This window comes from Argiope bruennichi, chromosome 1, assembly GCF_947563725.1.
Source record: "Argiope bruennichi chromosome 1, qqArgBrue1.1, whole genome shotgun sequence".
Lineage (NCBI taxonomy): Eukaryota > Metazoa > Arthropoda > Arachnida > Araneae > Araneidae > Argiope > Argiope bruennichi.
The window spans coordinates 45,224,145-45,249,024 of NC_079151.1; the positions used below are offsets into that span (position 1 = coordinate 45,224,145).

Consider the following 24,880-nt stretch of genomic DNA (forward strand, 5'->3'; position numbering starts at 1 on the left):
TAACTTCTTTTGGAATCCCGTTGCTCGTTATCTTAATGGAAGGTTGGTAAAAGAAAGGTAAAACGACTAAATAAAAGAGAGAGAGAGAGAGAGACAGAGAGAAAGAGAGAAGTGCAGACCAAAAATGAAAGAAAAAAAGAAAGAGAGAAAAATTATCGTTGAGAAGGAATTCATCTGGAATCATTATCTTCATGCTAGATTGGAAGATGCTACATCATTTCAATTCGGCTCTAATGGTTGGTTGGAGAGTTCTGCTTCTAGATTAAATGAAGAAGCCAGACTCAGCCTCTTGCCGATGATTTTGGAGACCAAAATGCTTCCTATTGTATCTACTTTACTCAATTGTTCTGTCTTTTATTCCTCGGAGATCTTTGGAATTGTTGGTGTATTGCTGAGATAGAGAGAGAGCAACACGCAGTAAGATTGTTATCTCTCTTTCTAAAAGAAGGTATTCAGATACCGGTTTTTAAAGCATTCATGAAAAATCTGGAAAAAGAAAGGTGCCTACGAGGACAACGAATACAATAGAGCTATAAATGTTATTATCCTATAGATTTATTTGAAATCGGAGACATCATGGAAATAAATAATGAGATGTGGAGCAAGAGAAGATGTCGGAGAAGAATTTTTCGTTTATAATAAAATGAATTTCTAGTTTATTCATTTCCATCATTGTATCTAGTAATAATAAAAGCAAATGGGCACTTTACTAGGTAGAACGTCATAAAAAACAACGAACCCCTGTGTTTTCAGCAAATTCGGTACAGATATAATTTATGAGTGATAATAATGTATAACTCGGAGAAAATAGTTAAAATTTTAATTAAAATTCCTCAGATATATTAGAAATTGTTGGCGTATTACAGAGAGAGAGAGAGAGAGAGAGAGAGAGCAACACGCAGTAAGATTGTTATCTCTCTTTCTAAAAGAAGGCATTCTCGAACTGGTTTTTAAAGCATTCATGAAAAATCTGAAAAAAGAAAGGTATCTACATGGACAACGAATACAATAGAGCTATAAATATTGCATCCTATTGATTGATTTGAAATCGAAGAAATCATGGAAATGAATAATGAAAGGAAGCAAGATTGGAAAGTAAAGAAGAATGTTTCTCTAATATTAAAATGAATACAATTTTTAGTGTATTCATTTTTATCTCTGCTTCCAGTAATAATAAAAGAAAATATGCTTGGGAAATGTATGGACACTTTCCTAGGCTCTATATTTTCACCAAATTCGGTACAAATATACTTTATGAGAGATAATAATATGCATCCAGAGCAAATAGTTAAAATTTTAACTAAAATATATAAAAAAAAATTTGAAGATTCAAACCAGTAACTCCTAAAAATATTACTGCAAAAAAAATATAATTTTGAAGCTCAAATGTGTGGTTCCAACCATATCAACTATATGTATGTCTATGAACTCTGTTAGTGCTTTTTTCTTTTTTCGCATACGGGATATAGAGGAAGTATTGTAATCATCAAAAAATTCGAATTTGAAGTTTTGACAAATCTCCACTTTTTAGACCTTCCTGAATTAAAAAAAAATCATGTGAGTTTGCTTGACGGATGAAATTTGGTATACAAGCTTGTGCTGAAATTTGTCAATTTCCTGCAAACTTTAAATGATATCCATTCACAGAAACCGTGTCTGTCTGATTTTCCGAATATAAGCCAGCTCTATAATTACAAAATACGAAGAGCTATGTAAACAAAATGTGAGATACAAGTTTAATATCCAAAATATAGATTTTCTTATCAAATTTGGGCAGACCGTTTGCCAGTCAGTACTGCCGAATGCATGTAATCATAACGTAATGACGTAAAACAATGACATCGAACTTGTTATCTTTTAACTGCAATTGAATTTTGGTGCTAGATTCTGGTTTTAATTAGTCGGCAAAAAATAGCCTTCCAAATATAAATTCGCATGAAGCATGCAGTACAAATCCTAGATTCTTGCAAAGGATCTACATTTAGTAAATATCGTTCACCAATATCAACCAATATCATACAATATATCAAGGGCTTATCTAATGTCCACATTTTTTTTGGGGGGGGGAGGGAAGAGGTTTATATAGAATTTATTGGAGAGTATGCAAGAAAGTTTCTGGGGCTACATCTACTGGTTTATATAAATTTTGTCATTATTATTTTGCAGAGTTTCGAACAATATTTTTATTTTGTGGAGTGTCTGCTATTTTCATTAATTTATCAAATATTTAATCTTAATACTTCTTCATTGAAAACTGAGAAAGAATAATTTTGTTTCTCATGTGCAAATTTCTTGCGAAATTAAAAACTAAAGCACAGGAATCAAGAAAAATAATACTCAGTTAGAAAATGTTCTACACGGTCAAGTTTAATGATACTATGATTTCATGGTATTTATCTCCAACAAAAGAGTATATTTATGCGTTAAATAGAGCAAATGAAATCTATCGAAATAGCATTTAATGTCTGTCGCAATATAATGTTTAAAAAAAATATTTTGTTGAGGAAATCATTAATATAAAGTTACACATCTGAGATTTAATAAAATTTTAACATATTCAATTACATCACCAAAAGAGATGTTTACCAATTGTACCTAGCATCAATCATAAATTTTGATGAATTTCTCATGAACTATCAGAAAAGGCCTTTGTTATCATAAAGCAAAACAAAAAAAAATGTCTTTGAATAGCTTGAAATCGATAGTAATTTGATATTAAATTAAAACATGATGTTTATTCAATCCCTTGATATTAAAATCATAATGTAAAAGTTGTTGACATTGATATTCTATTTTTAAAAAAGTTAAATAAGGTAAACATAATTTTATAAAATTGAAATAAAATATCATCTGAAGTAAATAATTTTCTTTTTGTTTTACAATGGCAACAATATTAATAACAGATTTTCTCTTTCTGATGTCAAATATTGATACTGACACAATATACTTTTGCTTTTGAATATTCAAATAAAAACAATCATATTCAGAGAAAAACAGTAATCAAACATCAATGACGAGAGGAGAAGTATATAAGAGAGGAGAGGAGAATGAGTATTGTATTTTCTGACATCTCAAAAATGGGATCGTCAAATATGAACATTAAAAATAAAAACCCAAAGTAATGCATTTTCTAACATTTCAAAATTAGAAACCCTTTTTTTTTTTTTTTTTTGAAAAAATAATTTATAGTTATTGAAAATATTATGCCTATAATGAATGGAATAATAAATAAAAATGAGATAAGATTAAATATTAAATTGAATTAAAGATTAAATAAAGAATGCGCAGTTCATTATCTCTTAAAAAGATATGTCATTGAACAGAAAATTAATTATGATTTGTGGTAAGAAAATCATATAAGAGAATGGGAGGCAGAGTAACATCACAAATGAAACCTTGTTTGAATGAAAGCAATTAAAATAATAATGCCATTATAAAATTAAAAGTTTAAAAAAACTTTAAATTTAATTTGTCAGAAAAGTTCAAAAAAGGTTTTAATTAGAAGGCAAACGACAATCTATTACTTATATCAATAATTTGAAGAACAGAAAAGTTTCAAAAAGAAGAAAAGACGGAAAATGAGCGGATGCATTTTAAAAATAATATGCTAGTACTTATCTTCGAAAATGGTGAAAAACGTTTTTAGAATGAGATATAGCTAGAAAAGTCTCGCTTTGAGATGTTATAGATTTGAAATGATTGAAATGTTCACCATTTAAAATTTTTGCTAGTAATTGTTGATTTCATATATTATTTTTGCAATCAATCTTGAATATTTCACATTTATGGTCTTTCTTTATCTTACAGTCGGGAAAAAAGTTTTCAGGTTTTGCAACTAATAAGCGAAAGTAAAACATATCGCTTGAAATTAAATATCATATAATAGTCATTAAATTCATTTTTTGAAGCATGTGACATTTAATAATAATAGCAGTGTGAAACTTATGTTTCCTAAATTCTTAAAGTGTCATCTTGGTCATTATATATTCATGTAATTACCATTTGAAACTTCTTGATATTGCTTATTCATAATTGCTTCTCATATTTCTTACAGGGTTCAGAAGGTTATTTCAAAGTGTAAATTTTCGAATAACATTCTAAATTTGTCCCTCTTCAAATATTCCAAATTTATAATATATTGACGTATGCTACGAGCTCTTATAAAAATGAGTACAGGAATTGAAAGCTGGATTGATTTAGAAGAAAATATACCTTAAAATATGCCATACTATCTCACACAAATATTATGAATGCCATATTATCCTACAGAAATATTTTTAAGGCCATATCCCACATAAATATTATGAATGCCATATTATCCTACAGAACTATTTTGAAGACCATATTATCCCACATAAATATTATTAATGGCATATTATCCTACAGAAATATTTTTAAGGCCATATTATCCCATGTAAATATTATTAATAATGTAATGAAATTTAAATTCGAAAATATTAGAAAGACTTTCATTGACAGAGAACAACATTTACCGAAAAACATATAAAAAAGATTTTATTATTAAAGTTGATGACAGATACCACCTCTTAAGTAATGGCGCATAAAAAAGAAATAGTTCGTCTTGTTTCCAAAAGTATGAAGCCCTTAAATAAGGATGAATTTACTTTTATTCTATATCTATTGTCCAATTTCTATATATATATATATATATATATATATATATATATATATATATATATATATATATATATATATATATATATATATATATATATTATTTTAATTTACGTACTAGTTTATTTACTTTTACGTAAAGTTCGTACATTTAGTTTGATGTAGAATACATTGATTACAAATATTTTTTTTTCGAATTGATGTTTTATTTTGTGTAGATCTGAATTTTAAAATGTTTATGTAAGGTTTGCCCACAATTATATCATCATCAGTTTATCGAACGATAAAATATCAATAGTGGTAATCTCCTTTATATATTGTTTCGTGTCAATAACAAATTATTAATTTGATTGTGTAAAATTTTTCTTTCTTTCTTTTATTTTATTTATTTATTTATTGGATTTGAAGAAACGCGGCAATTTTTTTTTGCACCCCACACCACGAAAAAATAAATTTTTTTATTTTATTTCAAAGTGTTTTTAACCGTTTAATTCAATCAAATAAAAAATATTTATGTTTCTTAGTTAAAAAATATTAATTGGTATAAAAGTAATTTAAAATGAGATAAAAAATATTTTAAAAATTCTATAACAAAACAAATATACTGAGATGTTTTATTTAAATTAAATAAATTGTTTTCATAAGTTTAAACCACATTTTTTTGTCAGATCTTGGTTATATAAAAAATTACACGGAATTGTCTTTTACTAATAAATAAATGTATTTAAAATATTCGCATATTTTTATTTACATTTTATAATCGAAGGATGCTCAGAATCTTTTTCTTATGAAAGCATTTAATTAGGGCTTTATGGAAACATTTCGAATTAGCTGACAATCATTTGAATACATTTATTTTCCCTTCTTTCATTCAGTGCGATTGATTGTATACCCGCGATGCGTGCTTTTTTTCTTTCGAGACACTCGTTCTAATTATTTTGAAGGGCAGGTAGGTTTTTTTGGAAAACTCGAAAGATATAAGCTTATATTTGCTTAATAGTCATCAGCTAAGCGAGGTCCTCTTTTTGTATTGCAACCCCTTAAGAATATCGACTGCAATTGGTCTATGAGGGGGGATATAATATATTTTTTTTATTTTTATTTTTGGATAATAAATTTGGGCATTCCATTACTCTCTAGTGCCTAAACACGAAAGATCTTACAAATAAGAGGATTACATCTTTATTCGCTTTAATGATATTTGCCCTATTTTATATGCTTCAGTGAAACGAGCAGCAGCTATGCTGTAGTTCAGTACTCTACTGTATAATACATTCTTTATGCATAATTTCCTTTCATTCACTTTTGCGCTCTAAGAAGGCTTTTTAATTGGGGATATCTTCTGTTCTAATTTCTAATGAAATGTAGGCATAAGGTATAATTTCGAAAGATTTAGACATGTGCGTGAAAAATATATGGTGTGGTTACAGTGTAACTAATCTATACAAGCGTTAGGTACTATAATTAAAATAAACGTGTTAAAGCCTTAAAGTTGTCGGACGTGAAATGTGCTAAATCTTGAATAGCCCTTAAGACCAAGGAAATTTACATATGGCAACTAATATATGTTTGAAAAACCATTTTAAGCTTTCTTCGGTATTTTAATTTCTTTCTTCTCACTTGAAATTGCATCATGATCATTTATCAGCTGCAATTATTTGGAATAGACATACATAATGAATATTTAAAATTATTTAACATGTTTTTTTTTCTTTTTCCTTTATCTAGGTAGCATGGATTAAAGTGGATACTCAGACTCTGCTCACCCTGGACACACATGTTATTAGTCGAGACCGGAGGTTAAAAATCACCAACAGCAATAAGAGACAATGGTTCTTGAACATCAAAGATGTCAGCGTTCTCGATAGAGGCTATTATATGTGTCAAATAAATACTGAGCCTATGATTAGTCAGGAGGGATTTCTTGACGTTATGGGTAAGTAAAGCTTTATTAGACATTATTTATTATTGGCTTATAGACGACTTTATTATTGACTTTTTTGTAACAGTTCATAAACGGGTATATCTTTATTATCTGGAATAATCAATTTTTGTAGCCCATTACGCTGCTGTATGTGTGACCTACGTAAACATACGAATTTAAATTGTACTAAAACATTCAAACATTTCTGGTGATATGCTTAGATGCAGTAAAATTATATTTATTTAAAGAATGACATCAAAATTTCAATTTTTTTTTATTATTTTGTGTGATAATAAATAATGCACCAACATAACATTAAATCCTCTACAAATAACTGTAATAGTTGTTTCAGAGGTAATTATTTATATTAATGTGTAGTGGGATATTATACGTGTGTTTTTTAAAAAAGTTTATTATTAAAGATAATATAAAATACGCTTAAATTTATTCGTTCTTCAGTTTTATCAAATATTTTTTTTATATTATTTCCTCATAACTGGAAAAAAAGAAACAAACAAGAATGGCAAAAAAATCTAACGAATCAACAATCCCATACTAAAATATATTTTAAAAAAATCTGTGATTTTTTTAAAATTTCAATATATAAGCAATAATTTTAAAAAATTAGATTCAGGTGTAAAAATTATTATTATGAATATAGCAACAGAGTATTAATTAACAAAATTGTTATCAATAATACATTATGATGACGTTTTTATTAAATATTGTTAGAAATAGTATGTATTCAGTTATTTAATTCGTTTCATAATTAATAAAATAACTTCTAAAATGGTGGCAAAAATGAACTAAACACTGCTTAAAGTTTAGTTAATTAATTTTACGAATAAATAAAAGATTTTTTCTAGTTTTAATCAAAAGATTTATTTTGTAAAATTCTGCATAAAATGTATCTGGCAAATATTTTATCATATCCTCGTAAATTGCAAATGAAATTGATGGCTTAAATGATGCACTCGCAAGCATACCTTTATATTTTCACGCTATATAAACTTACTTCATCAAATCTTATCTTAGACAGCATCAACTCGAAAAAAAAACTTCAGATGCATTATTTTTTAAAAACATTGAATCTGTTTTTAAGCATTCTACATAATTGTTGTTGTTTCTGATGGAACTTGCCATGGACAAGCCCGCTGACCGAAGTCAGTGATTTTAAGCCGAGGAAGAGCGTCTCTTGTTTTTTTAGTAGCGCCAACTATGGCCAAGTAAGATTTTGCTACTCGCGCATCATATTCGCTTGCACAACCCCCTTTTACAGGGGGGCACATTCACATATCTCACATATAGAACAGTTGAAAAACAACCATGCCCGAAGCGGGACTCGAACCCAAGGTACACAGATCACGGCGAAGACGTGCTACCCCTATGCCAGGACGCCGGCACATAATTGTAGAAGGCTTTGTTACCACTCCATTGATTCTATAAATCTTCAATAAAATAGAAAAAAAAATACTTTTTTGCTGAAACAAATATTTGCATTTTCCAACAATTAAAATAAATACTATATCAATATTTGCATTTGCAAATCTGAATCTCCCATTCAGCTCAGGGCAGCAAGTCTCTATTTATCCAAAGATCTTCGAAACCTCAGTTGTTCTATTAGAACCTAGCTATTACAAACAAGTCACTTATCTAGATCAGTAGCTGTGATTTATAGTAAGTTAGGCAGGCTAGAAACATTGTTTAAACACCTTCCGAAGTTTAGAGTATCCTTCAAACGCTGCTAAACCAGATTATTCTATATCCAAATAGACCAGGCTCACTAATTTCCAATCTGAATTAGCATTCAAACGCTCAAAGGGATGGGCGTGACTAGGAATGGAGTCATTGGAGCCATGGCAGCCTCTTCACGCTGCAGGCTTATTCAACATGATGCAATTTCAGCCATCTGAAACATTTGAATATGAATGCCTAATCGTAATAATTACAGCTAGAGTTGAACCAAAATTTAACTGCCTATTAGAGATTTGAGTGGTAGCTTGTCATTGTGTTTGCCTCCTTCCTCGGTCTGGAATATGGATTGTAAGTATTTGATGAGATGTAATCGTAATACACTGTGTGATTGACTTCATCTGGTTCACCGAGCGATTGATTGAGAGGAATGAATTATAAATCTGGGCACCGTTATTGGCGATTAGTGACTGACAGCATTTTGGAGCGTTTAAGTGTTAATAATGGTGTGCATGATTTAGGTAATAATATATATTTCTGAGACTTTCGCTGCATTTCGTCGAAGACATAATCATCACAGTTATAACCAAGCATTAATTCTATCAGAATTCATCATACACCTGATGATGAAGTCGATGTCTATAGACCCATTTGTAAGATGGAAGCATTTCTGATAAATTCTTTGCTCAGTTAAATTTCAGATAATGACTGGTAAAAGAAGAAATGAATAGCCGCTCATTATGCAATTATATATTATTAGAAGTAAAATAGGTTTTTAAACACAGACTTTATTAGTAAGGAGAATTTTTGATTTTTATAGCTGTTTGATTTAATCACTAATTATTCATTCGTTAGAAATCTGAAAAAAAATGTACGTGTGTTTGTATGTGTTTGTGTGTATGCAAATCAAGATTGGGAGAAACAAGCCTTTAGTATGTTAATGATTTTTATTCTTCATGATTTCAAAGAAATAGCTAGTTTCTTATCTGTTACTAATATTCTTTGTCCAAGTTGCTGTCTTTTCTGTCTGTTGTCCACTAGAACGACAGACGGCAAGAAAAAGAGAAAACCTGATACATTATTCTGATCTGATAAAGTTTCAAAATAGAATTTGCAGGCACAGCACTCTGGTTTCGTGAGAAAAATAGTAACGTGTGCAACTCAAAACTTAAAGTTTTATTACAGTAAAGTTACAATAAAGAATTTACAGTGAAATCGGTGTTCCTGTAACTCAAAAATTACATATATACATAATGATATCTCTTAAATTCAGTCTTAAATGTCATATTAACTTCATTCTAAAATGATCCTTACTTCATGATCCAATCGCCATTTTTATTTAATTAATTATACATAAGCTCTATAAGACTGCACCCTTCAGCGTTTTCTCACGCTCCAAGTGCAGGGATAAAAATCCTTACTGCTTTGCAACATTCTTTTAAAGATACCTAAAATTCCCTTGCCTAAATCGAGTTGTGTAAAAAAAGAGCCCTATCAAAATCTCAAAATTATACCACTGAAGGGAAAAATGTTGGCCTCTTCTGCTCTTTGTCGCTATGTAAACTGACTTGTCTCTCACCGCTTTTAACTGACTGTATAAATTATGCCTCCCGGAATGAAATACATAAAAGTTTTAAAATGTCAAAAGTTGGTTCTATTGGGCCCCGCAACTGATTAATATATATATATATATATATATATATATATATATTTACTTCGAAAACCGTCAAAATTACTAAATTAATCGTAATATCCACTGAGATTTTGATTTAGCATGGATTTATGTGGTTATTTCTTTTTCGATTAAAAAATAAAAAAAGGAAAGGAAACAATTTTAGAACAGAAAATGCCTTGACCAAATTAGATTGCAGCTAGAGCATTGGTATCGTTTGAATTGAAATTTTAAAAGAAATAAAGTACACTTAGCATTTGTTTTGGTTGCTATAAAAATGGGAGATGAGGCCCTCTTCAGAGCGATAAAATATTTCCATCACATTTTGCTGTTGTGATCCATTTTAATATGTATATTATTTGACTACAGGAATAGATTTCAGCATCTTAAAATATTTAATTCACATTTATTTTTACTTATTATTGATAAAAATGCCTCTCTCTATTCTGATTTTTTCACTGCTCAGACGATAAATCATATATTTATCAATTTTATTTTAAATTTTCTTAATAAATCCTTAATCCCTTCATCCATGATTAAACCAATAATCTTCCATTTGAATTGTCGAAAATATATTATAGATAATTATGTTTGGATCTAGCATGCATTTCGCATTAGTGATTCTAGGCAAATTCTAGTGCTATAGCCAAATTACGTTATCAGAATTAAATAGAAAAGTGAGAAATCTTACTTTAATTGTTTGGAAGTTGGAAGTTTTACTGAGTCACTTAAATAAATGAAATTTGATATGTGATGTTATTACTAAAACTGCAACTCGCGTTTAATTTTGTTTTCAAATATTCTGTAAAATGAACCAAGCTGCGTACTAGGTTTTCTTTTCTATACAACAAAGCAAAATCTTCCTTGTGAAGGAGTGTAAAATAAAAATTTGAGGACCTTTGACGCACACGGACTTTCTCGAATTCTACAATTTCTTCGAGATGGAAGGGAATATCAATTATTTTACAGAGGATAAGAAAGAGTTTTAAGTGGGGGTTCTCCCTTAGTTTTCACTGCGTTTCTAATTAAAAAAAAACAATATACATACATCAAATAAGCAATAATATGTTTTAAATATTAATGTTTTGAATAATGAATTATTTTTTAACATTCCCCAAAGTCGATGTTCTGAAATTCCCACTCATTGAATTGTAAATTTATCTTACATTCAAATTCAAAGAAAATAAAATAGACAAATATTTGGTGTATAAAGACATAAAAAAACCAATATATAATATGAAATACTTCAGATAAAGTCTATAACTCATAGCATCAAATATTTAAAATAACATTTATGCTTTGAAAATCAACTGGTTATGCAAAATAACAACAAATAATGGGTTTTAAATTAATTCTGAAATCTGTTTACTTCTATTTATTTATATACTTCTATGAAATCTGTAATATCGAAAACAGTGCAATATCATGTGACAAGCTGCTTCGCATAGAAAATAGAAGATTTTTGTTAAAATTTCAAATATATTGGAGAGAATAATAATATCATCATCAAAAGTCTGTTTACATAAGCATCTGGGTTAATACGGGGGTAAATTATTAAAATAATGTTATTTTTATATCTTCATTCAATATCTCAAATTTAACCATTCGAATGTTGTTTAAACTACATTAAATTCTGAAGCAGCCTTTGTTAGTTTATAAATTTTTACTCTACTTTAATTGGCAATCGTTTCCTATAAAATTAATGTATGTAATATTCCAGTACGTTTAAGTAGTGATTCTAAAAATTTCGAAATTCAAAAGAATGGAAAAATATGTAAAAGAATGGGAAAAAATATAAAAAAATTTAGATAAAGATTTTTTTTCCAAATAAGGTACGTTTAAGTAGTGATTCTAAAAATTTCGAAATTCAAAAGAATGGAAAAATATGTAAAAGAATGGGAAAAAATATAAAAAAATTTAGATAAAGATTTTTTTTCCAAATAAGGTAATGAAAACTCCTGATTATTCCTCAGTTTTTCCTGATTATTAGTAATAAATCATATTATTATTCTGTTTATTGGCATTTGTTTCTATATGAAAAATTCATAGTAAGAACAGCACTCAGTATGCCATTTCATAAATTGAATCGCAAAATAATTCACCTTAGTCTCTCATTTATCAAATTCTCGAATATAAATTGTCTCAGCTTTATCTTTCCTTGATTTCAAAGCAGATCTCGCTTTTTTTTTCTTCCCATATTTTCATTTTCACACCTCCATTTATCTTTGTAGAAACTTCCAGTAAATTATGAATTACAAACAAATAATTTGTAAGCAACAAAAAGTAATTAATTGAGAACTTCATTCGGAAATTGTGTTCAAGTCGACATGTCAGGTTCTTTGGTTAATTCAGTGTACCATCATTAATACTCGTCCATGTCGTTAGATCGCTATATCAGAAGTATTTGTCCTTTTATTTTTGATCACTCGGAAAAGAATGTCCTGCAATCGCTCGGAGAAAAAATGAAATTCCTTAATTAATGAGTTTTAAACGAGAAATTAATCACACGAGAAGAGCCGAACATGTGCTCAAAATTAATCTTTAAGATCAGATTGAAGGGGTAAAAACTGTTCATTTTTTTCTTTGTTATTCTTTCATTTAATTGAAGTTTCTTTCGTATTTTTCATCCATAAAATCAAAGATGATAGTTTTTTTTAATAGTTTGGTGTAATCAATGTTTTCTAATGTTTTTAAAAGCATTTGATGAGATTTATCCTTTATGCTAATATTTGTTAATCCTTTATACTAACATTAAGAAATAGTTTTTATTAATTGCTTCAAAGTGTTAAAATTTAAAATAATAAAATATTAGGAGATTAGAGTTCATCAAACATAAATAACTTTTAGAAAAAGCTTTTTTTTATTTATAGTAAACATTGTTGCTACTTTATTCGCAAATGAATATAACTACCTTTTAAAGTAACTGATACATGTACATAAGTGCATTACTGAATGTTGTAAAATATTTAACATTCTTTTTTTAATCGGGAGAAATTTTCGAAATATTTTAACCACCAAAAGAAAATATAAATTTGTAAAATCTTTAAAATAACTTCTATTTCTGGAAATGACCACACATTTTAGAGACTTTTTGAATTTATCTTCTCAGGAAAAAAGGTTTTTTTATTTAAGAAATGTTAATTTTCATTATTTGTTATGGTTGTTCAATAGTAAGTCTTTATGCTATCTCTATATACAAAATGAAAGCGAAGTTAACTTTGTTGAGGATTCTTTCATGACAATAAATGTTAATTTAAGAATTATCTATATAACTGCATTATATTTCTGCCCTTTATAAAGTGAGACTCATTCTTGAATTGACGAAATATATACTAGGCACAAAAAAATTTTAAGGAACAGAAAATTATTGATTTGATGAGTAACTAATTTGCTGAACGATAGAAATATAATAAAAATAATAAATATATCAAAAAGTACGATTCAAGGAATTAAATCAGTATTTTGGTATAACTCTATCAATGCAGAAAAGTTTCAAATATCCATTGAATAATACTACGGAGGGTACCCGAGACTCTTCGATATTACAGCGAAGTCGCTCTCCCTTTCATTAACTATGATTGATTAAATACCCGAGAAGCATAGTTTGCTCATTGTAAATAATTACCTAAATTACATTGAGCGACATACAGGTTTTCTGAGAACTCTCTAAAGAGCATATATGTACCTAAAAATCATCAGTTAAGCTGGGTCCTCTTACGTAAGATCACTTGTTGCCATTAAGATTTCTGACGGGGGTAGAGAATTTTTCTTAGGCAAACAAGTATTCTGCAATATTAAAACTCGAATGATATATATATATATATATATATATATATATATATATATATATATATATATATATATAAATTTTGGAACTTCCAGAAAGGAAAGGGAAGGTGAAATATATTCCCATTTAGGAACGAAGTAATAATTCTGTTTTTTTATTATAATGGACTACATATGTTGAGAGCAAATCTACTATGCAGGTTAACCTAAATCAAAATTAGTTTACTTAATTTTAGTTAATGCAATTATATAATTAAATATTTCTTGATATTCCTTTGACAATTTCTGAAAAAAAATAATCGGAAATTTTTCTCTAGTAATATAAGAATGAACTACAACCGGTCCGTTTCTCAATAATAAATGTCATAATTATTTACTAGGAATACTTTGTGAAACCGAATGCCTTCAATGGCCATGAGTTTATCCCATTCATTTATTTTTAAAAATTTTAATGACTTTATTTCCATTAATCTTTATTTGGAAAGGAAAGAAACTTTATTTTGGGAAGAAAATTTAAACAGAATTATCCATTGAAAACTTATTTTGCTGAAACTAAATTCATTTTGAGATTATTGCCTTCGTTGCAAATGATGCGTATAAATTATAATTGAGTCTATGTTTTCATAATGTCTTGATAGTTTTTCTTGTCACATTTCAATTTTCATTTTAGCAATTCCTTAATATTTACTAACAAAATTTCTATTTTGAGATATACAAGCTAAAATTCATTAGACTAATAAATTCTTCCATTTTCATTGTTTTGATTAAAATAAATATAAATACACTTTTATTAAATTTCTACATATGTAAAAAGGTTCTTTCTGATAATCAGTTTTGCTTTGCAAGTTTCTGGTTGGTCAGTCGTCATTTTATAAATCGTATGCCATATGCTCCGATTTATAAAGCCAATGTTTGCTTTTTAATCGGAGTGAAAATCATCATATTCCTCATTTTCAGATATATAGAGGCAAATGACTGGCTACAATCCTGTTTTATAAAATTTATTATAAAATAATGAATTTAATTCTAAACTGAAAGGAAAACTCTTTTAAACTTTTATAACAGTAAATTCCCAAATAATTCATACTATGATTAGTTTCATTACATTATAAACTTCTCACAAAAGCCAGTGTTAAATATGTGACAGATAAGTTAATAAAAATGCAGTCAAAACAGGGCTTGAAAACAACAATTAAGCCACAGAGTTTGAAAAATGGTATACCTATGCTTTAGCAATACTCGTCAGGCTGCAAATTCCATTAAACATCTACAAATATAGCTCGGGACAGCGGATTTCATTGTGTGTGTGTGTGTGTGTGTGTGTTTTTTCCCATTTAGTTTCTCAGAGATATGTTGGGACATATTCAATTTTTTAAATGCATATTCAGTTTGAAAGGATAGAACATAGACTCTATAAAAGAATATTTTAATTCTTTTTATTACTATTAATTAAAATAAGTGATTTTAAAGTTTCGAAAATCATAAAATTTTCAAACTTAATAACTTCGAGAGAATAAAATACACACTTATTCATTTCAATCTCCAAGCTAAAATTCACATTGTGCATTCTATACTTTTTCTGAATTTTTTAAATTCATTTCTTTGTATTTTTCTGCCTGTTCAAATATTACGTTGAGTAGTTTACAGAGACTTGAATAATGTAAGAATAAATGAATTAATATCAAACATGTTTAATTGATATCATTTAAAAGCAAAGAAATCTAATGTAAATTTGGAAAAAAATATTAATAAATTATAATATAGAATTTTCCAAAATTAAAAAAAAATGAATTAGGAATATTTTTGAAATTTTAATAAAATGGATATTAGAAAGAAAAAAAATAAGAGGAATGATTCAAAAATGCGTCACCAGATGTGACAATGACTAAACGCTCATTCGTAAAGTTTGCTTTCTTTTCGATTCACTAGTGACCTCATCTTCCTTTGCCTCTTTTTGTTTCTGGACATAAAATTGCGACAAGTATGGTATACGGGGCAAAGGAGCCAGTCTCTAATTCGTCACAATTCTAAAAAAGACCTCAAGAATATAAAATGTTCCCAAAAAATGGGTCTAGAGCTAAATCTTAGTACATAGGGAAAAGAGATCCATAGTTTTCACAGTTAGAGGAGAAGTTCCTTTATTTGCCGTCTTCTAATTTTAGATGCATGTGATCCTCCTAAGAATTTTTTCCGGAAAGTATGCAGCTTTATAACATCTTTAGTTGAAGGAAAAGAAGCAGAATGCAATTCTAATTTTAGAACTGTTCATTGTTACTATATGAACATCTGTACATTTGGGATTGCGCAGCCTCTGTGTTTGCATGAGAAAATTGTTTTAGTGTTGAATAAATTATTAACAATTTATTTACTAAACTAAATATATTTTTTAAATATTTAAGATGGAGACATTTTAATTCCCCACTTATGTATAATATCTAAGCAAACATTCTAATTAAAATTTAAATTACTCGTATAATTCTAGATGTGAAAATTTATTACTAGGCTCAAAGTGTAATTATCGCCTTATTACGGATAATTTAAGTAGAACCAAAGCTAAACATATCAAAACAAATAATAATGTGCAAAGTTTACAAAGATCATAGATTTATGTAAGAGACCACTGTTGAAAAATTCTTATTACTTTATTATACATTCTTTAAATACACAAAGAAACTGGAAAAGGCCAAAATGGTGTTACATTTATTCATTTTTACACTCAGGAAACTTCTGAAAAATATTCAAGTCCTTGAAATTTTTGAAAAAAAGTATATAGTGGATGTAATGGATGAGGAGAAAACATGGAAATACGATTCCATCATTCATTATGACATGCTTTTTACACTTTATTTGAAGAAAATATTTTGTATAAAATTACCTGATTTCACTAAAATGATATTTTTTTATTTATGAAATATATTATTTACAAAATCAAGAAGATAAACTTCACTTATGATTCAAAGGGTGAATAGTTTTTTTAAAGTTGAATTGATAATTTTAGTATCAGCATCACCATAATACCACGGAAACTCTCAAGTTTTTTTCTAAGTGATTTGTGATTACTTTTGTTAATCTAATTTCGTTATGACAACTGGACAATAATCCTTTTGATTGGTTCTATGTTGATTTAAACTAATACAATCATTTGATTGTTGTTGGCTTAGTTCTAGAAATATTTTCTTCTAAAGGTTGGGTATTTTTTTGAATATCGAATACAATAATTTTCCGTCATAATTTTCTTAAATTTTTTAAAGTTTTGATTCCTTTTTCATCAGTTGTTCAAACCTTCCATTCTTCCTGTATACTGTTTCTAAATCATTCTCTATTATAATTTCTTTTGCCATATTTGTAAAGAAATAGAAAATGTTTCAGTTGGAAAAACTATTTTAAAATTATCCTAATGTTAACATATAATTTTATAAATAATTATTATTAAATCAATTTTCAACACATTATTTAATAATTTATAAGTTAGCAATTACTTTGGTATTATTATGAAGAATAGTTTGCTCTATACATGAAATGTCTTATTTCTGTTTCGAGGCCAACATAAACTCAAAAACAAATCAACGCTTATTCATTTGAAGAATTTGAACGACGCTTCTCTTGAGGAAATAAATGGGGTTAAAAAACTCATTAGCTCCTGTAGCATTGATAAATAAGATTTTCTAAATAAGTTAACAGATGTTGTGTGACAACACAATAGGGAATTGATCGGTGATTAAGTTTTTCAACTGATAAGATTCCACAAAGTGAGGCCATCTTTCAACAAGTTTCTTTTTCTCCAGTATTTACCGATTTCTGCGAGAAGCTAGTCACTAACAATTTTTAACTAGTTCAACTATTTTTAGACTGATTGTCTCTGTAACTATTACAGCAAGAACAGAAATAAAAGTATTAAATTGTAGAGAATTTGATTCTCTTATATACTGTGTAGAGTTGTACATAAAAATTGAATAATGTCAAGATAATTATTATTATTTAAAAATGGAATTAAAATCCAAATTGATAAGCTCATATTTTTTATCAAATAGTTGAATTATAACATGTTTCTCACTTTGTTCGTTCTCTCATTTTTAGTATTTATATTAACATGTAAATAGTTCTTTTGCACATAATTTCTGTTTGTCAGAAATTACATTCATTTTCAGATAAATATCTTATAATATATATGAATCTTATAATAAATTTTTTTCTAAAATATTAGTAAAGAAAATCTAAACATTTAATCTGATTTTTTTCATAATTTTCTTCGTCTTTTAAAGTATTTTTACCAGTTTATAGTTTATAATTTATTCTAAAGGCACCATTAATCGTCACATTTGTATTTTAAAGTTCAAACCTTAGATGCACATTTATGAGTTTAGAATAGATGAATTCATACAAATGAACAAAAATCATATATACTTAGAGCTATTTAAATTAAAATTCAGAAACGAATAATCAAGAAATACTTCGCTGAAGAAATAAAAATACTTTTATAGGAAAGATTTAAGCCACTGTGTATATATAAACTTAATGGTTTAATATTATTTTCTTGTTAATAAACTATATATAAATTAGCAAACATTTATTTATCAAATAAAGTCCTTCTTTAAAATAGAAGTAAATAAGCAAACCAAAACATTTTCTAAATAAGTAGAAATACAAATTAAGTTCAAGCTAAAAATTATACTGTAAGATATTAAATTTTTGCTTCTATGCTACATGCCTTTCGTTTGTATTAATGAACTTAATTGGTTTTAATACAAAAAAGAATTCGTCCTTCAAGTTATGGATTAGAAAATATGAATGTTAAATATTATTTATTACAAAATGTTATGTTTAATGTTTTCAATTTAATTATCCTAATGCAAATAAGCTAAAAAGATATTGTGCATTTTCATTTAAATATTAATAACAAATTAATTAAAACATTTAAAAAAAACTGTTCAATGAAATAAACATTTGTTGATTCATTTTTTTTAAATTTTATACTTAAAGAGTAACTAAAATTCAGAGACTAATATTATATTTGCTTGAAAGTTGATATCAATTATGTAGATGGGTGCTATTCAACATGTAAACCTTCGTGAAATTTGCTTTCATTTCAAAGTACAAAAGTTCTTTTTTTAATTCCTATAAAAAAACAATTTAATGTATTCAGTAAACCGAATCCTGTAGAATTGTTTTTGCAAAGTTTTGGTCCTTTTCAATAACTATAATGTATTTAATAATTGGATTCTATAATAGTGTCATCTCAGATATGTATGTAGATATAGTTCCTATTCATTTTCCGTAATAATATATAGATCAATTTGATCTATAAGTTTAATTAATTGATTATCGCTGATTTCTAATAAGTTTAAAGTAATTAAAAATCAATTGATTTCTAATGTTTAATGTAATTCAAGCTTTTAACTTCAATTTTTATCTATGGACTACAGGATTGGTCAATGGGACAATTCTCATTTGCAGTATATAACAATGCACTGTGATTTCTATAGAAATAAGGCTTTATTTAATAGCAATTAAGTTGTCTTTGCAAAATACATTACCTAATAGGAAATAAAATGCATTCATTAATAGTCTTGAAAATTTTTCTTATGGCAAAATATTTTTTCTCCTAGAATGCTGAGTGAAAAAAATTATCAGAAAAAATTTCAATCCATATGTGTGGCGTCTGCCTCACCAAATTTCTTAAATATTTGGAGATTTAAAGAGAACATTGACAATTGTTGATTATCACAAATAAATTCGGTGTATTTTTTAATGTTTAATTAGTTTTCCAACTCTATGTCAGTAAATATTCCAGGAAAATTATGGAATTAAGTGCCGCTGTTACATTGCAAAATTTTTAGCATTAACAAAGCATTTATCAATTTATAGTTTGTTATTCAATCAAAATCATTGAAATAGATGGATATTCAAATTGCAATAATTTCATTGCTTTTCATTATAAGCTCTTATTTCAATTTTGGTTGTCTCTGATACACATCTTAATACTTCTAATTTTACGCATGATTTAAGTACGCATGATTTATTTTTTTATATATTGAGCACCTGAATGAAGAAAAAAAAAAGATTTTTGCAGTTCTTTTCACATGAGCTAGATTATCATATCAATTATGATAGTAATAAATTTTAACTTTTTTACAACGAATAAAACCCTTTATCACATGCTACGATCATTAATGTCAGCAAATATATTAAAAATAAGAAATTCAGGAAGACTTAAAAACATATTTCGTTACTTCATATTTTCAAAAGAACAAGATATTTTCTTGTTGTTTATTTGCAGTCATCCATCACTTTTTTCTAATGACAAGTTAAAGATTGATGCGATTTTCTTACCTTATAAAAAGTTTACCCAGGCATATACAGTTAAATAGAAGAAAAAAAAATGGGTACTACAAACATGCAATCTCTGTGCTTGGCGGACGAAATACACAGCGTAAAAGATCGATAAAAAAATATCCACTACGTTAATAAAAAAATAAAAGAAAACGGGCGATATCATGGTTATTTTTTAAAATATTCCAGCTTTGAGAAACCAAAGAATAACTTTTAAGTTAAAAAGAATTATTAGTTTCCAATAAGATCTAAAGCGGAATTTCTCCCCACAGAATAATTTAAAATAATTCAATTCTTAAAAATCTATAATGATTTTGAAAGATATTATAGAATTTTTCAATTGAATTTGTTCGAACGTGTTTAGTCTGCATTAAAATAAAATTAATTTCTTACGTGCAGAAGTAATTAAAATTGGACTGTGAATTTATCCATAGATTTATTCTTCCATTGTTCAGGAAAAAGTATCGAATTATGACTCGGTATATTGCTTAAATAGTAATTCATTCTTTTATCCAACTGATTTAAATAACTGATATATATATATATATATATATATATATATATATATATATATATATATATATATATATATATATATATATATAATGCCTTTAGTTCCAAATATTGTCTATTGTCTTTCAATAAAACTATTTAACGGCAAGAAAATAGGTCTAAGTTCACTTATATTCAGACAATGAATATAAATAGAAAATTGACGGAATAAAATAACATCAAAAGAATAAAATTGGAAATAACTTGAAACGAATAACACAAAAAAGTAGCTATAACCTACTACTCCAGCCCACCAATGCATCAGTGCCCAAAGGCACACGGAAAAGTCTGAATAAACGGATCGCTGCGAATGTAACACTAGCAGGAACTATAGTTGAATCCTAAGTGTATCTAGCCGTCGTATAATACTTCCTTTGAGAAGTACGTCCCATCATCGGTAGGAGGTATCTGACCCCTACCATTTCTTCACCCACCGGAGTGTGAGAATCAACCACCATACATAAAGCTTCACATCCTCATTTCTGAGGTGCCACCGATAGAAGTAATAAAATAAGGAAAATAAAAAGCCATAGGAATAGAAAGTGCATAAGGAGGATAAAAATTATCCTAAAATAATTAGTGCATTTAATACAATATACATATCCCCACATGATGTAAAACTGAATAATCACTGAGAACATGAAGCTAAATGATTCATTTAGCGTTTTCATTTGCGGAAATGATAATTCATCACATCATTTAAGTAAAATATTGTTGATCTTTGAAATATCGCAGTAATCAGTTTTATGTCAGATTAAGTAAATAAAGGAATACGCTTGAAAGTCAAAAAGATAATAAACTTTAAAGGTTATTAAATTTATAAAACAATGAAAAAAGAAAAGATGTCATGCTAGTCACATGCGATTTATTTGATTTCTGACAGTGGTTCTATTTTGATATTCAGGTAACGCCTTCATAATTTATAACCTGCATATGTTTCAAAGCTATTCAACATTGAAATGTAAAATGTATAGAGAATTTACCTAAATCTAAACTTTTCTAATTATTTAAGCTTCAATTTTTATCTTTACATTTATTTTTTTAAAGTTTCTTAATTGATTAAATATTGCGTGTTTTTAATTCTATTTCATATATTTCTGTCAAAGAAATTTTACAAAAACTCTTTTTATACTAAATGAGAAAATATAAAGCGAAAGATTTTCCAAAAGCAAAAAAAGTAATATGAAAAAAAAAGAAAAAAACGGGAAAATCACAATGTCATTTAAAATTTAAATTTGAAAGAGCATGCATTTGTGTAATTTTGATGCTTTATTTAAGTACGAAATTTTTTTCGCTTAAAAGACATTAAAGAAAAAGAAAATTCTTCAGTTTTAAACCAAATGAGTACAAAAGAGTTTTTAGTTAAGATAATCATGAAACGTTTAAAAGAATTGTTTTCATGCATTCTATGCACCATTTCAATCGTCTAAGGTGAACTTACTGTATTTTTGCTTCGGAATCTGAAAATCAATACACCTACACACCGTATTTTAGTTTATTCATTGAAATATATTAATGTACAGTGCGTGGGCGTAGATTTTGTTGATAACTCTGTCTGTTTATATCTTACTCCCACATATAATTACAGACGTAAATAAAAATATTATTTTGTTATTCGAAAGAAGCATTGAGAGTAAGTCATAAAACATATCATAAATTGTAATTGTCATTTTTCAAATCATATAATAAGAGTTGAATATTAATTAATATGCATTTGAGAATAATTCTTCATATAGTAAATCGATTTTCATTAGACTTCATTCACGGTGTATAAATTTATTCGTAATTTTACAATTTTTTAAGTGTATGAAATATATATAAATTCAATGCAAATATTTCATTAGTAATTTTTTTCTTCATCCAGAAAAATGCAATGAAGTCTTAAATACGTTTTTATGTAATAAAGTATAATAAAACATAATATAGCTATTATGTTTTGAACATTTTATTACAGTTTAAGATTTTCACAAAAGGCCAAAAATAATCATTTTTTTAAAAAATTAACCTCTTATTTCATAATGTAATGTATTTTTACTCGGATGCATTAAATTGAATTGAATACTAAGGGAAAGAAGTACTTTTCACATTTGATAGTGACCATTAATGCATTTATAATATTTTAATTCATTTGAAATTACAATTTCCATTTTGTGAGAAGACTAACAGGAGCTAATATATTTACATACATTTTCTGAACTATAGAATCCAGAGCCGCATTTTGTAAGCACAGTCATTATAATAACCAGTTAGTTATCAGAGCTAGAATCTCGTCCGTTAATGACTATAAAAAATTAAAATTTATAGATATTTGACATTTAAATTGATCATAACATTTGGAAACCATTGATATTAAAATTCATCAATTGAAGTGAAAAATACTATATGTCTCCAAATTATTATATTTTTTCAGTTTCATTGCTTAAAAAAGAAATGTCCCAAGACATTAATTTTATTTAATGGTGATAATATTATAGGATATTTTTATCCGTTAATTTAAAACTGCAACTTTTATCATAGTTTATGAGTCTAAGTTTTAATTTAGCCTATAAAACCAAAATCCATTTGAAAATCTCATTATTCAGACACTCAAATTCTATCATTATTCCTTCACTTTCATTGTACATCAGTTATTTTATTAATGTTTTTAGAAGAATGCCGTCCAAGGCCATTATCTAATAAAACGATAACTTCGATGAAAATTGAAGGTTTTCTTCAATTGATGGGCTGTCAGCAAGAGGAGATGTATTTCTCGATGATCTTGAATATTCTTGTGATCGAAAAAGAGAACTAACTTGGAATGAATATGTAAGAGCTGTCGAAGAAGTTAAAACGTCACTCAGTGAATGACTGAAGGCTGTCAGAGAAATTCTGCATAGTTACTGATTTTAAATGAATTGTATTTCGTTGGATTTCTGAACTGTAAGGAGCATTATAGAAAAAGGAGAATTATGGACTATCTAGTGATTCGTTATGGACATTTAAAGAAAAATAGTTTTTTTTTCTCTCCCGAATATTTAGTGATTTAAATTGGCAAAGTGCTAGTATATCAGTTACATATGTACCTTGCATTTCTACGCATTTAAATAAAACTGTTAACATTATAAAAATGTCATGCTAGTTTCATCTTAAATAATATGAAAAAAACACTTTTGAATTAAGGTAATCGTATATGCATTATCGAGATCAATATTATGATTCGTGTCTATTTAATTTTTGTTTTTTGTTTAATAGTTATTAAATACAATTTTATTAATAAAAGGATATTTATCAATACTGCGCAAAATACAAGAAGGTACATGAGTAATGTGACTAAAAGTAGAACAGTTATAAATATTTAAAATACAAGTCTTGCATCTATAATCTAAATTAAATTTTATTCTATATTTAAATTAAATTCTATTCCATATTCTATATTTAAATTAAATTATATTCCATACTGTATATTTAAATTAAATTATATTCCATATTCTATATTTAAATTAAATTATATTCCATACTGTATATTTAAATTAAATTATATTCCATATTCTATATTTAAATTAAATTATATTCCATATTGTATATTTAAATTAAATTCTATTCCATATTCTATATTTAAATTAAATTATATTCCATATTGTATATTTAAATTAAATTCTATCTCATATTCTATAATTCTATTCAATATTCTATATTTAAATTCTACTCAATATTCTATATTTAAATTCTATTCAATATTCTATATTTAAATTCTATTCCATATTCTATTTTTAAATTCTATTCTATTCTATAATTAAATTCCGTATTTTGTATTATTCTTTATTATTGAGTTTGTATATGAATTTGAATGAAAATCGATAGAGCTTGAGACTTTGAAGGGTGACTACAGCGGAATTTAACTAACTAGTTTAGCTTATTTATATATATTAATTAAATTAACTTAACTTATAAAGTTTTAGCTTATAATTATTAATTAACTTATAACTAAGCTAAATTTATGTAATGATTTAAAATTACTTTTTAGTTTAATTTATTGCAATTTGGCTCAGTTGTATTTGAAACTTAATTAAATGAATACTGTTGTTAAAGAAGGAAGCAGGGTATCAGGCTAGAATCTTAAGGACAACTGCTAAGACAGACATAATCCTCAACATGATCCAACAGCATTGTCATTGGAGTAAAAAGCATGCCCTTTTATTAGAATACAGGTAATTCAGCCAAACAACAATATCAGACCAGCTAAGGAAGCGAGGACCACATAATTCAACGAGCAGCTTCCGATTTATTTATTTGGAGTCTCCACCTGTGTA

General features: G+C 27.1%; 1 protein-coding gene across 1 annotated transcript in view; it reads left to right on the top strand.

Annotated features, from left to right (window-relative positions):
* Nucleotides 1–24,880, top strand: part of LOC129969904 (lachesin-like) — a 311,741-nt gene that overhangs the window by 261,144 nt on the left and 25,717 nt on the right. The window contains exon 3 of the mRNA XM_056084422.1: nucleotides 6,364–6,571. Within this exon, the coding sequence (XP_055940397.1) occupies nucleotides 6,364–6,571 (208 nt within the window). The remainder of the gene's footprint in view (nucleotides 1–6,363; nucleotides 6,572–24,880) is intronic.